Source organism: Gavialis gangeticus, unplaced genomic scaffold (assembly GCF_001723915.1).
Source record: "Gavialis gangeticus isolate Ggan-Ray unplaced genomic scaffold, GavGan_comp1, whole genome shotgun sequence".
NCBI lineage: Eukaryota > Metazoa > Chordata > Crocodylia > Gavialidae > Gavialis > Gavialis gangeticus.
This window is the reverse complement of record NW_017729031.1, coordinates 113,894,849-113,907,396: the sequence shown is the minus strand read 5'-3', so window position 1 is coordinate 113,907,396 and position 12,548 is coordinate 113,894,849. Positions and strand designations below refer to the sequence as shown.

The following is a 12,548-nucleotide window of genomic DNA, read 5'->3' as shown; positions in this document are numbered from 1 at the left end:
GGGGGGGGGAACTGGAATAGGATGTGTAATAGTTTGGTAGGCCTTTCTTGACATATAGGCCTCCACACCTCCAACCAGGTGGAGGTAAGAGGGGCACCAGCCCTGGGTGCTGACTTTGAGGGGCTGCTGGAATGCTGCCTCCTTCCCCCAGAGTTTTTGCTGCATCTGGTACAGCCCTACCTCTTCTGGCCATAGGAAACAAGCTGGTGAAGCCCCACACTGCCCAGCTGTAGGAGCTGCATAGTGGGACACAGCAGGAGCAGCCTTGTGCTGCCCAGCCCTAGAAGCTGAGTTGGAGAAGCCCTGAGATGCCTGGCCATAGGAGCTGGATGCAGGGACATAATAGGAGCAGTAGGAGGGTCTTTAGGTCCCCAGGGTAGGTAAAATCCTCTCATGACCTGGTTGTGCTGGGCTGTTCCAGCTCAGATTCTAGGGTCGGACAGTGCAAGGCTCTTCCTGCTGTGACCCAGTGCCCAACTCCTAAGCTTTGTGGCATGGGGATACTCCCAACTGGGCTCCTGCAGTGGGGGGAGAGAGATGGGCTGCTCCAGATGTGACAAGGGAGTGCTCATTGCCACCCAAAGTTTTGCCCAGAGTGCCAGAATTTACAGTTACACCTGTCTCCAACATGAGCAGTCTCTTATTGGCAGTCACAGCAGAGGCTAAGGGTTGAGCAAGCCACTGAGAAACTCTGAGACCTGTATTGATGGGGCTCTGTGTGCACATGTGTGTGCATGCGTGGGCGTAAATGGTGCTGCTCCTTCCAAGTTCAGTGGTTAAACTGAGACCCCAAGCTGGCCATGCTGGCATGTTTGCTGGTGGAGAGGACTGAACCTCGCTGAGCAAAGAAGTCGAGCTCCAACACTGCCCCTGCTTTTGCCAGGGCTGTGCTAATTTACCTACCAGGCACCTTTTGCCGGCCTTAATTTCAGACATGCAGAAATTACAGTTAGAGAGAGGGGCCAGGAGCCCTTGGAAATGGCTCTGCTTTTAGACAGAAGCAGAGCAAATGAGCCTTGCCTCCTTGCCCATGGGAAAGTCTGATGCAAAGGCATGATTATCCCAGCAGTAAACATACACTTCACAGGGCTCTTAATGGAAACCATATGCCAGAGTGGGGACCTACTGCTCTATGCAGTTTGCTTTGCTCTCTATACCAACAGGAAGTGCTGTAGTGTTTGGAGGGCATGCTGGCCAGAGGCCCCTCCAGGGCTGCAAAACCTGGTGCCTTTCAACTCAGTGAGATGTTGGGCCAAGTATTTGGGGAGAAGAGAACTTCAGGAAGGGAGGGAGGAGGCCTTGCTGCTGCCAGGGCAAGAGGTACCACTGCACCCCACAAGCATACTGCAAACCCATTAGCTCCCAGCTCCCGTCCTAGCAAGTCTGGCTGTAAAGTTAACCATTACAGGGCAGCTTGTGTCCTCTGAGGGAGAATCCAAACAACAGCTTAGTGCTTAGTAGTTTCTGACAAACCACACTCTATTTGTATGTGCATGCATGGGGCCTTCCTTGTGAGCATTTTGTGCGCTTTTTCTTTATATTTAGAGTGGGAAAGCAGGCAGGAAGGAATTGGGGGGTGCTGGGGAAGGCTCTGAGAAGCAGCTCGGAAGTGGCCCTGCAGAACAGATCAGGTTGATGGCTCGGGCTGCTTTTCTTACAGCAGTCAAGTTCCTCTCTCAGTATTAAAAGAGAGCATCTCTTTCCCACATTCATATCAGCAAGACACTCAGTGCTGAGCCTTCCCCCCTCCCGGCAAATGCCTTGTCTTCATGTAGAGAGACGGTGGATTTTTTAAAAGGGGAAACAAAAGCAAATTGAGAGGTTTCAGCTCAGGCTGAAGTCTTGGGGAGCTGGCCTGAGCCAGGGCCTCAGGACTGACTGGGCCTTTAGCCAAACCTGGCTGGTGAATGTTGTGAGCTAGTGTAACACAAGTTGTACTAGGCTCCCTTCACACCATCCTGGTGTTACCTTGCCTTCCTCCCAACAGCTGTGTGGGTGTGGGTGAGTGGGTGCCTGTGTGTACAACCCTGGGAGGGCAGGTTATTCACCGTGTTATGCTCAGTCTTATTCTACTCTGACAACCCTGGCAAAAGTTGGGTGGCCAGGTGTTCCTGGTACCCATGCAAAGAACATATCAGCTCCCTTGCTACTGTGGTCTTAAGACAGGGGTTTTCAACCTCTTTTAAGGAGTGTACCCCTTCTGGTGGATACCCCTCCTGGATTGTACCCACCTGGGCAAGTGTAGGGGGGGGTTCCCCAGCGTCCAGTTGGCAAGCGGCACGCAGTGGCCGTGCATGATGGCACAGCAGTGCACTTCCCAAGTACTTTCGACGCACTTCCCAGGTACACGGCAGCAGCATGGCGGAGCAGGGGTACTTGGGAAGCATGTCACCACTGCACCGCGCCACACTTCCCAAATACCACTGCTTCTCTGCACCACCGCCGTGGATCCCCTGGGGCCTTCAATGTGTACCCCTGTTGACAACCCCTGTCCTAAGAGGATGCCCCAGCTGACTGAGAGAACAGTGACACATGAAATTCCTTCCAGTGGGATTCAGTGGGATTAAAATGCCCCAAAGCCATTGCCTTTTTAACATGAAGCTCTGGGCACTGAGAAGCCCAGCTCCAGACGCTTCCCATAGCTGGCCTCTCTCATGAAATGACTAGCTCTGCTGCTGCTGGCTCACCAAAACACACTCCTGGCTCCATGGAATTGGCTCCCACTGAGATCTTGGTGACACTGCTCCATCTCCCAAGCACAGCTGAGGCAGAGTGTCACCAGGAACTACATCTGGACCTTCAAAGGATAAGAATAAAGTTGCTCCTTTGCTGTGATTAGCAGTGTCAGCTGGGGACTGACTGATACTTGACATACACTTAGCATTTCTACAATGTCCACAAATGTTCAACACTTAGCACTTCTCAGACCACCCAAACTATCTCATGGTGCTTTACATATACAGATAGCTCTCACTTAACAGGACCAAGTGGTCAATATCCTTCCCTCTTATCTTCTAGATGGGCAGTGTGCGGCCCAAGAAGGCAAAGGGATTTGCCCAAGGTTTTGCAGCGACTGAGACCCAAGTTTTTTGGTTTGTCATCCCTTCATCCTTCCCCCTCTCACCCCAGTTCTGCTCTGGCTCATGTTGCCTCCGTATCAAAGTGTCTCTCAGTCATTCGTGCCTCCCCGCACCACCCTTCCAGGGCTATGTTGTTATCTTCTGCTTACATGGGGAGCTGAGGCAGAAGGAGGCATCTAAGGTTAGACAGGAAGCAAGCAGTAGGAGTACAGAGCTGAACCTAGGTTTGGCAAGCCCTTGGGTGTGATCTGAACAACCACGCCCTGCTTCCTTCCTCTCCAGCGTGTAACCATTTCACACATAACTGCGTATGAGTCCAATAGGACCTGGGGGGCATGGCCTGGGTCTGGTGAGGACAAGGGGTAGGTATTGAGAGGCCACGAAGACCCAACCATGCTGCACGACCCATTCTGTCTGTGTCCTTGGTGCCCATCCCACCCATTGCTTCCCTGCTTGCAGCAGGGACCATCTTTCCCTGAGGGGGTTATACAGCTCCTAGAGCTACAGAGCTCTTATTTTGGTGGGGGCCTCTAATTGCATCTGTGATTCAAATAAGAATAGAAAGATCTCTGCTTTGTTTCTATGGAAACCTATATGTGAGCATTTATCCTTATTCTGTATTGTGTCAGCAATGGCTCAGGAACCCACCCATCTGGACTCAGTGACCAGTCAGCAACAGCTTAAGGGCAGAGATGGGAGTGCAGGAGGGGTCCCACACATGACATCAGCCAGGACATCATCCTGGCATTGTCCACCTTGTGTCCTCAGGCCCTTCCCATCTGTTCTTATGTGAGACACGCCTCTTCTCGCTGCTTGGGCCAGTGAAAACCCTCTAGAGTACCTCTATGCTCACAAATGCAACTTTTTTGTGCCTCTCCCAGTGGTGGTGGCTGCCAGTAGTAGAAGAGGCTGCAGTCTAGACAGGGGACAAACACCCCTTCCATTGTTGCAAGACCTGTGCTCTTAGCACTTTCAGAGCTGGAGCTGCAGTGCTGGGAGCCATAGCCAACCTGTGGAGACTTCACAGCCAGACTGTTCAGCCTGCTAGGCGGGCACAGTTGCTCAGTTCCTCCCTGCTGGTCTCCTTCGGCAGCTGCTGCACATGCAAAGCTTCTGATAAGACTTGTTCAGAAAGGAAGGATGGTCCGGTAGGCTCCAAATGTGGCCTCAAATGTGAAAGTCTCCTGCTCTGTCACAGGCTGCTTGTGTGACCTAGCTTAGTTACTTAGCCTTGCTGTGAACCCTTTGTGCAAGTGATGTAATGGCCTGGTCCTGCCTTATAGGGTGTTGGGAGGATAAATACACAACAGAGCTGCCTCCCCATCCTCTGGCAGGAAGGATGTGTAGTAACTTCTGTTCAGACACACGTGGAGCTACTGTGTTGGGGGCCCTTTCTCTGCGCCACAGGTACTGAGAGCACTCTGCGAGGAGGGAGCCATTCTGAGCAGGGTATGCACCCCGAGCAGGGCAGCGGGTGCCCGCCTGTGGCAGGAGAGTGCGGGGGGCACGGAGGGTGGGGAGGGTGCAAGATGAGGGATGCCAGTCCTGGATGATATAAGAAATCCCAGGAGAAGGCTGACTGGAGGCATGTCCATTTGTGTATTGGGGAGGGCTGAAGGTTGCGAGGCGTCAAGTAGGGACACAAGTATCTGAGCAGGGCCTGAGAGGAGTATTTTGTGCAGGGCCAGAAGAGGGAGGTGAGTTGGGAGGGCAGAGGCGTCCAGAGCTCATTAAGTGCAGAGCAGGGTGAGGGGAAGGGAAGTCTTATCTGCCAAGGGAACTTCAGGCCCTGCTGCTACTGCTAGAGCAGTGTCAGCTCTGGCAGAAACAGTTCCTGGAAGCCGATGCCGGTGCCCTGTTTGCTCCCTCCCCTGCAGATGGATATGTGTTGGGGGCAGAGCGGTACCTGCTCTAGCAAAAGCCCCCAGGGCAGGGCGGGGGATCACCATTCTGTTTGGCCCACTTCCCCCGCCCCCCGGGATACACTGCATGGTGCGGCACTGCACTGCCCTGCACTGCGCAGCCCCTACAGCTGCCCCTGCTGTGGCAAAGACTCCTGGCAGGGGGCTTGATCCTTGCACCCCCTTATAGTTGGTGCCTGGGGTTGGTGTCCCACTTGCCCTGCCTTAGTTACACGCTGGGGGGAAGGGAATGGAGATGTGGGGGCAGGTTATATGAGGTGGTGATGAGGTTGCAGGAGGAGCGAAGGGTTGAGGCAGTTGCTTAGGAAGTCCAGCCTTACCCAGATGGCCTTGAGAGAGCCACCAGGGCTGCCTGCCCCCTTCCCGCACAAGGACTCCCCTTCTAGCTTAGCTTGCCCACAGGTCCTGGCCTCCCCTCGCCTTATGGTGTGGCCCCCTGCTCCAGCAGTTTTCAGGGCCGGGAAGGGACACGGGTTGCCATTTTGTCTCCTGCTAGGTTTCTAGGCCAGGAAGAGGTGTAGCCAGCTCTGCTCAGGAAGGAAACTAGTGATAACTTCAGGATCATCGGTCCTAGAGGCCTCAGTCAAGGTGGCATCCTGCTGGACTACATGGGTCAAGGGATCCAGGATGCTGGGAATGGGCTTGGGGAAGGAGAAAGATGGGCTGAGGAAAGGGGACTGAGGGCCAGAGCTCCTGGGTCTTCTCTCTGGCTAAGGGCATGGAGGGTTGCTGGGTGTAAGGAGGCCGAGTGAGGCAGTTTGCCTGCCCCCTCCCCACCCCCCCGCCAGAGGCCATGGTTGCCCAAGGAAGGGAGTGATTCTTTGAGGGCCCTGGACTGCCCCTTCCCCCTGCACAGGCCAGAGGGGAGGCCTAGAGGGGGCTGCAGGGGGGCATTTAGCTGGGGTTGGCTCTGCAAACTCCCCAGTTCAGGGGTGGCAGGATCGGGGATTGGGCTCAGGCTGGCAATGTATGGCCTGTTGTGAGCACAAGCACGTGGCTAAACGTAACACCGGCCGTGCGGCTCGGCAGAGCAGGAAATAACAAGCAAACCGCAGAGGAGACGGGAAATGATTTAGGTAAAATTTGAGCTGTTTTTTCCCGACGGGCTGGAGTGTCTGCACAGCCTTCCTGCTCAGCCCTTGGACCTTTCTGTGCTGCAGGAAGGCTGCAGTGCCCTGTGGTCTCCCTGCCACGGAGCGAGGGGCTGTAGTAGGGGGCAATCCCAGCTCTCCTGAGGGACTAGACCTTAGGGCCCAGCACTGATTTTGGGTGCCTTACTTGTGGCTTCTCAGGCCGGATTTTCAGAGGCCTGAGCCCCTGCAGCAACTGCTAGTCTCAGCTGGTGGGAGCCCGATACCCCAAATCAAGGCAAACATTTTGGCCTGCAGGCCATAGGTTGCCAAACCTGGGCTTAGATTTTTTTTCTCTCTCCCTGGCGTTTACCCACCTGCTACATTTACAGACAACAATCAAGTCACTTGACTGGGATGGTTAAGTCCGGGATGATCCTGCCTTGCGCAAGGGGTTGGATTAAATGATCTCCCTTTCAGGTCTCTTTTCTATGAGTCTATGAAACGCTGGCCTTACTCTGTCCCCAGAGAGCGCTCCTTGCTCTTAGCCCCCGAGTGCTCCACTCCCAAGTACCCACCGCGCTGTCTTCACCCAGGTCAGAGACTCCCAGGAGAAGTCTGAAGGCATTTATGCTTGTTCCAGTTGCATGTTATTCCTGTGGAAGCACAGCTTTCAGGCTGGCACCACATGGCTGCTCTTTGAAAATGGAAAAAAGAACAGAGTTAGGTCACCTGCAGTAGGTGGGGCACTAGCTGGGGACTTAAGAGCCCTGGGTTCAGGTCCCAGATCAGCTAGCATCCCTCTGTCCTGGACAAGTCATTTAAGTTCCCTCGTGCCTCCATTTCCCCATCTGTAAAATGGAGGAGGGGAAGTGGAGAGCAAGCAGAGCATCCTTCCCTGCCATATGGGTCATTAAAAGCTGCCAGGGAGCAACGATACCAGAGTGATGGGGCAATAAATAGGTCCAGGTTCACAGTCTTGTGTCATTTGTCATGATACTGGTGGTTTGTGACAGGAGATTGTATAGCTGTTAGCGCTGTGCCAAGACCTACTGAATTCCTTTTGCACCAGACTCCATGTTGCCATTCGACAACAACAAGGAACTGCTGGTCTGACCCAGACTTGCCTTAGCAGCCCCAGCAGAAACAGAAGGTTGCTGACCTTCCTACTGAGGCCCAGAAGTGGCCCTCCATCTCAGAGTTACAACCAGACTAAGCTGCCATCTCCACCATTGCAGTTCCCAGGCTGGCTGCACCCCTGACCTTTACTGATCTCTGAATGCTCTGGCTCAAGTGATGGGTCTCAGTCAGGCAGCTGGTTTGGGGGGGAAATGTGATTCTCCTCCTGGCCCTGTCTCCAGGCACTAACCACGATTTCCTCAGCAGGCCTGAATTCAGTGCCTGGAGTTCGACTCCTCAGGATCGGTGATGAGTGAGCAGAAAGCCTGATTCCCATGCAAAGGCTTGCTCACTGGGAACCAAAGTATTCCAGAGAAGACAGAACTCGAGGCAGTAGGCTGTCTGTATGCACGCCTGCCTCCCCATCCCAGGACCTAGTTCTCACTGGATTATACTGTTCTTCCCACAGGCAGTTCACTTCCAGCCTTACTCCCCACTTCTTGCTCCAGACAGTCTTTTTAACTGTTTAGTGCCCTTTTGGTCCTAGCCTGGGCAACACAGCTGTGTGGCTGTGGTCTGGAGCCTGGAAGTAGTATCTTTGCAGTTGATAGTTTGGCTATTGTCTTGTAGTTGCCCCTGTGCATTTACTAGGAGGCTGCTTATCAAGAGCCATCGTGTTCCTTTACTTGTTTTTTCAGCAGTCTCCTATTAAGTTTGATGAATACTTTCATGCAGAAAAGCCCCATAACTCCACTGCACTGCCCAGGGTACATGCAGGAGTCCTACTCTTGCTACTGATCAGTGATCCTGGATGAACAGCTCCATTCCCCCAGACTTGCATCACTGCCAGTGAGTTCCTTGTCACAGGGCAGGCTTAGCTCACTGCTCAGGCTGAGATCTTCAAAGGAGTCTATAGGATTTGCGTGCTTAAATCCCATGGAAACTCCCACTCTTGACCCATGGGGAAAGAGGAAGGTGTCCTCAGGAAGGGACATGGTGGGGCTAAAACATCAGTTTCCCAGCAGAGACAGGCAGTTCAAAAATGCCTGAAATTCCCCTTGTAACCAGCAGTCGCATCAAACTCCCACCTCCTGCCCCCCAGGATAGCAAATGTACCCAGTCATTTTCAAACATAAAGATACCTGATATGCAAACCATGAGGTCAGAGAGATTTGCATGGGGAGACAGAGCAGCTCTGTTGTAACAGCTGTGCTTCTGCTGACCTTTCTTTTCAGGTATCATCGGGGCCCATCTCAGACCCTGCAACGAGAGAGCATTTACCTACACCCTCTGACCCTAGGACTAAGCAAAAGAAGCAGGAGGAAGGAACCATGTTCCAGGCCACAGCCCCTGCCAGCGCAACCTCCACCCATGTACGTATCCTCCTTGCCCCTGGGATTCACTGTCTCAATTAGGGAGAGTCAGAAAGACTTGCAGGGGCTGCATGCCCTCTTCTGTTCTCAAGGGCACAAAGTGGGCACCGAACGCTGGGAAATGTGCATGCTCTGACTTCAGGATGTGGTGTTTAGGTTGAGTAATCAGCCATGATTATTGCTGCTCCAACAGTTAAGCTCTGATAGGTATAGCTCATACAAATCTCTTCTGTTTATCTTCAGCAGCAGCTGGGCTGTATATAGAGGGTGGGGAGCCAACCTTGGCTAAGAGAGCTGTGGGTGTCTAGAGCTGAGGTTCCATGTTCGCTGCATGCTGATGTGATGAGTGCTGGGTTGCAAAGGCAGATTATCCCAATTGAGAACAGATGCTTTGAACACAGCCTGCCGTGACACGAGGGCTGGTCCTTTTCACTCCATCATGGGTGTGAAAACACTCACTACCCCAGACAGTTTCACACTCAACATGATCATGCCCTAGCTCAGAGCACCATTTTCCTCATTTAAAATATTTCAGTCATCCAATCAGGGGAAAGAAATAATGTTACATGACTTAACGGACAAGTTCATTGCTGCCCCTTTCACTGAAAAGAGCAGCTTGGGTTAAATCGGGGGTGGGCAAAATGCAGCCCGTGGGCCAGATACAGCCTACCAGACCATTCTATCTGGCTTCCAGGGCCCCTCAAAATTTAGAAAATTAATATTTATCTGCCCCTGGCTGTCTGTCACGTGGCCCTCGACGGCTTGCCAAAACTCAGTAAGCGGCCCTCCACCCGAAATAATTGCCTGCCCCTGTTATCTGGTAGATACAACTGCTAAGTTAGAAGGAAATTGGGGTCAGGACTGAATGAGGGATTCAGCCAGGCCCAAGTGATTTCAAGGCTATCTTTTCTCACAAGCTCAACATATGAGGTGCATGTCAGGCGCGCAGCGTGCCCCACCTACCTACCTGCTTTTGCTCTGCATAGAGGGTGCCCTCATTGCTGCGCTCAAGATCTCTGGCTATGGCGTGTTGGGGTGCCGTCATAAGGGGCATTTGCGGTACAGCTCACTGTGGCATTTCTGGGTTTGGCATGGGTAGAGCAGGAACCGGCAGGCAGAGCACTCTCTCCAGAGGAAACAAATGGACCTGACCTGCCTGGTTGAATCAGTGGCCTCAACTATATGGCTGCTTCCCCCTCTCTTGCTATGCTGACTTTTTATTTGTGTTTCCATGGCTGCCTGTAACCACAGTCAGGAGCATGTGAATCATTTAGGCTCCAAGAAGTTAGAGACAGAAAAAAACTCAAGTACATCCCTGACTGGGACAGGATATAGTCCTTTCCCCAGGGAGGATGCATGAGATATAAGAGAGGTCACAGGCTTGATCTGAGGCAGAAGGCTGCTGAAAAGTGAAGAGAAATGGGGGAGATGGCTTGTTGCTCTAGAAACAGGTGTGTTTTGGCTTGAAGCAGAGCGTGTTTTATAGCACGGCTATTGAGCACACTGAGAAGACCAGGCAGATAGATGGACAGAGCTGCCCCCTTTCCCAGCAGCTGCGGGGTACCTGGAGTCTGTGGAAGTTTTGCTGTGGAGTTAACTCCCGAGGAAGGAGCTGCTTTATTTCTAAACCCTGCTGCTGCTTCTTTCCAAACGGGAGGCTCCAGCTCCTTCTCCGGGGCCTCTATTCTCCTTTCCACCACTGTCCCTCCATTGACCTTGGTGTGTTACTCCAGGCTTGTGCTGACATGAGTGTAAGGAAGCTGCTGGTCTTCACTGCATCCTGCCAGGCACTGAGAGCAGCTGGGATACATCTGAGGAGGCAGCTTGTCAAAGGAGAGTTTCCAGTGGGCTTCTTATACAAAACAATTCCCAAACAGAAATAGTTGGAGGGGAAGCGGGGAGAGACAGAGAGATGCAATGGGGCTGGGAAATGAGGATGAAGGAGGAGGGGGGAGTGGCTCTGGAGAGCTGAGGACAAGATGACTCTTGTCCCAGCAAGGCACGGGAAGGACTGAGGAGGCTGAGGGAGTGCAGTGGATAATGCCTCAGGGGTGATGCAGGAATTGTGCCTGGGTGGGAGGCAGGAGCTACCAAGCTCAGAACAAACATGGACTGATGGTGACAATGCTCCAGGCTTGGGCTAAGTGGAGGGCACGGCTAGATGCCTGCTCATGCCTTTTAGTTCCTCAGTGGCTGGCCCTGGCTCTCTGCATGGGGCTGGGACTGCATGCAGCCAGTTACCCCAGACACAGTGAGGGCAGACTGTCAGGGATTTGCACCCAGGGTGCACCAGAGCAAGCAGACAGCTGCAGTGCAGGGCTACCGCAGTGCGTCACCGTGGACTGGGATGGAGGCAGTGAGGCGTGGGGGGGGGAGGCAATGAGGCAGGTGGAGCCCTGTCCTATCCATAGCTGGGGGAGATGATGCAGCTGAAATGTAGGTCAGGGGAGGCTGTGTGCTGGAGTGCAGGGCCCAGGTGCACACACCTGCACCACTTCTGGCAGCCTCCTTCATGCAGAGCATTGGGGCAGGGATGGTTTGCATAAAAAAGAGGCCTGCAATCCAGAGCTGGTATTTGCTAGTGGCTGCCAGCTTTGTGGAGTAGGACCAACAGCGCTGCTGGCCTGGTAAGTCCTAGGGGGCTGGCAGGCAGCAACAGTATGGGGGGGGGGCACCTCACACAGCTCCCCTCCACACTGGAACCACTGCCTCCTTGGTGGGTGTTTGAATGGCACATGCCCCAGCTGAGCTGCCTTGCACCCCTGCATGTTTCCAGACCTTTGTCCTTTGCCTTCCCCTCCCCCTCCCTCTTCTGCAGAGAGTTGTGAAAGCTTTTTTATCTTGCCTGTTGCTTAGGCATTTCCTGTGGTGCTGAGGAGCGTAAGGGATGGGTAACAAAAGCACGGAGCAGCAAACATGTCTGCCAGAGAGAGTAGGGAGGGGAGCACCAACCCACTGGTCCCCTGGGTGCTGTGCACTGGTGAACCTTTCTGTTTGTCTCCAGGCAAAGGCCTGTCATGTTCATCAGTTGCAGGGCTTTGCTGCTGTGCGAACCCCTGCAATGAGGCACAGGCAAGCCTCGCTGGGACAGGTGTGCACATTGTGCAGGGTAGGGATCCAGAAATGAAAGGGTGAATTCTTTTGCTGCCCTTGCCCATGGGCTAACCTGGAGTTCAGGGGAGGGCTAGGGGAGCAGTAGTCTGCAAAACAACAAACCCTAAATCACCCTTGAATCAGGATTGCAACTAAGGTTGGTCTAGCATAATCCCAAGCAGGGACATTAGCTGGCACCACCCTCTCCTGTGTCATTGCAGGGGCACCTCTGGCCTTGTGCACTGACACCTGCAGCTTGGTTGCCCAGTACAGTGCAGAGATGGTAATAGCAGGCACTGGAGTTAATATGGCAGGGGTAGGGGCACGGGAGCAGCTGCCGTATACTTGGTGTGTTTATTACAGTGATTATACCTGGCTTCCTGGGCCCAGCCTCAGTCCTCAGGGCCAGGTTGCTAACTGCATAATCATCCCATCCCTTGATTGTCAGAGGTGAGAATACTAGTTCAGGAGCACCGACTATGACCAGGAGCTCTTCTTAAGCTTTAGGTGACAACAAATAAATCCACTGTGTAATTAGTTGGTTGAATACTGTGGGGTTGCCCTGGGACTGGTCAGTTGGCTGCTTTGTGGGTAGGACTCTGGCATGGGACCCAGGAGATCCGCCCTGCTCCACACTCCTTCCATAGCTCTGGGCATGTCCCCTGAAGTCCAGGTACTTGTGTCCTCCTCTGTAAAATGCAGGTGACGTGTCCTTATTTCTCCTATTTTTGTCCATCTTCTATGTGGCTATGAGCAATTTGCACCTCTGGGTGTGTGTAGGGCAGTCAGCAAACAAGGACCTGACACTTAGGTATTGCCTCCAGAAAAGATCCAACCCCCCCCCCCCCCCAACCCACCCCCCAACCCCCGGGTTCCTTTGCTCCTTCAGGG

At 53.4% G+C, this 12,548-nt stretch overlaps 1 protein-coding gene across 3 annotated transcripts in view; it reads left to right on the top strand.

Moving 5' to 3' along the window:
- LIMD2 (LIM domain containing 2) overlaps positions 1 to 12,548 on the top strand; it is a 36,826-nt gene that overhangs the window by 21,535 nt on the left and 2,743 nt on the right. For 2 of the 3 annotated variants that reach the window (XM_019523608.1, XM_019523609.1), the window contains exon 2: positions 8,427 to 8,564. In XM_019523608.1, the coding sequence (XP_019379153.1) occupies positions 8,427 to 8,564 (138 nt within the window). Of the gene's footprint in view, positions 1 to 4,432; positions 4,530 to 8,426; positions 8,565 to 12,548 lie in introns of those variants that run through there. The other variant, XM_019523610.1, reaches the window with a different exon arrangement.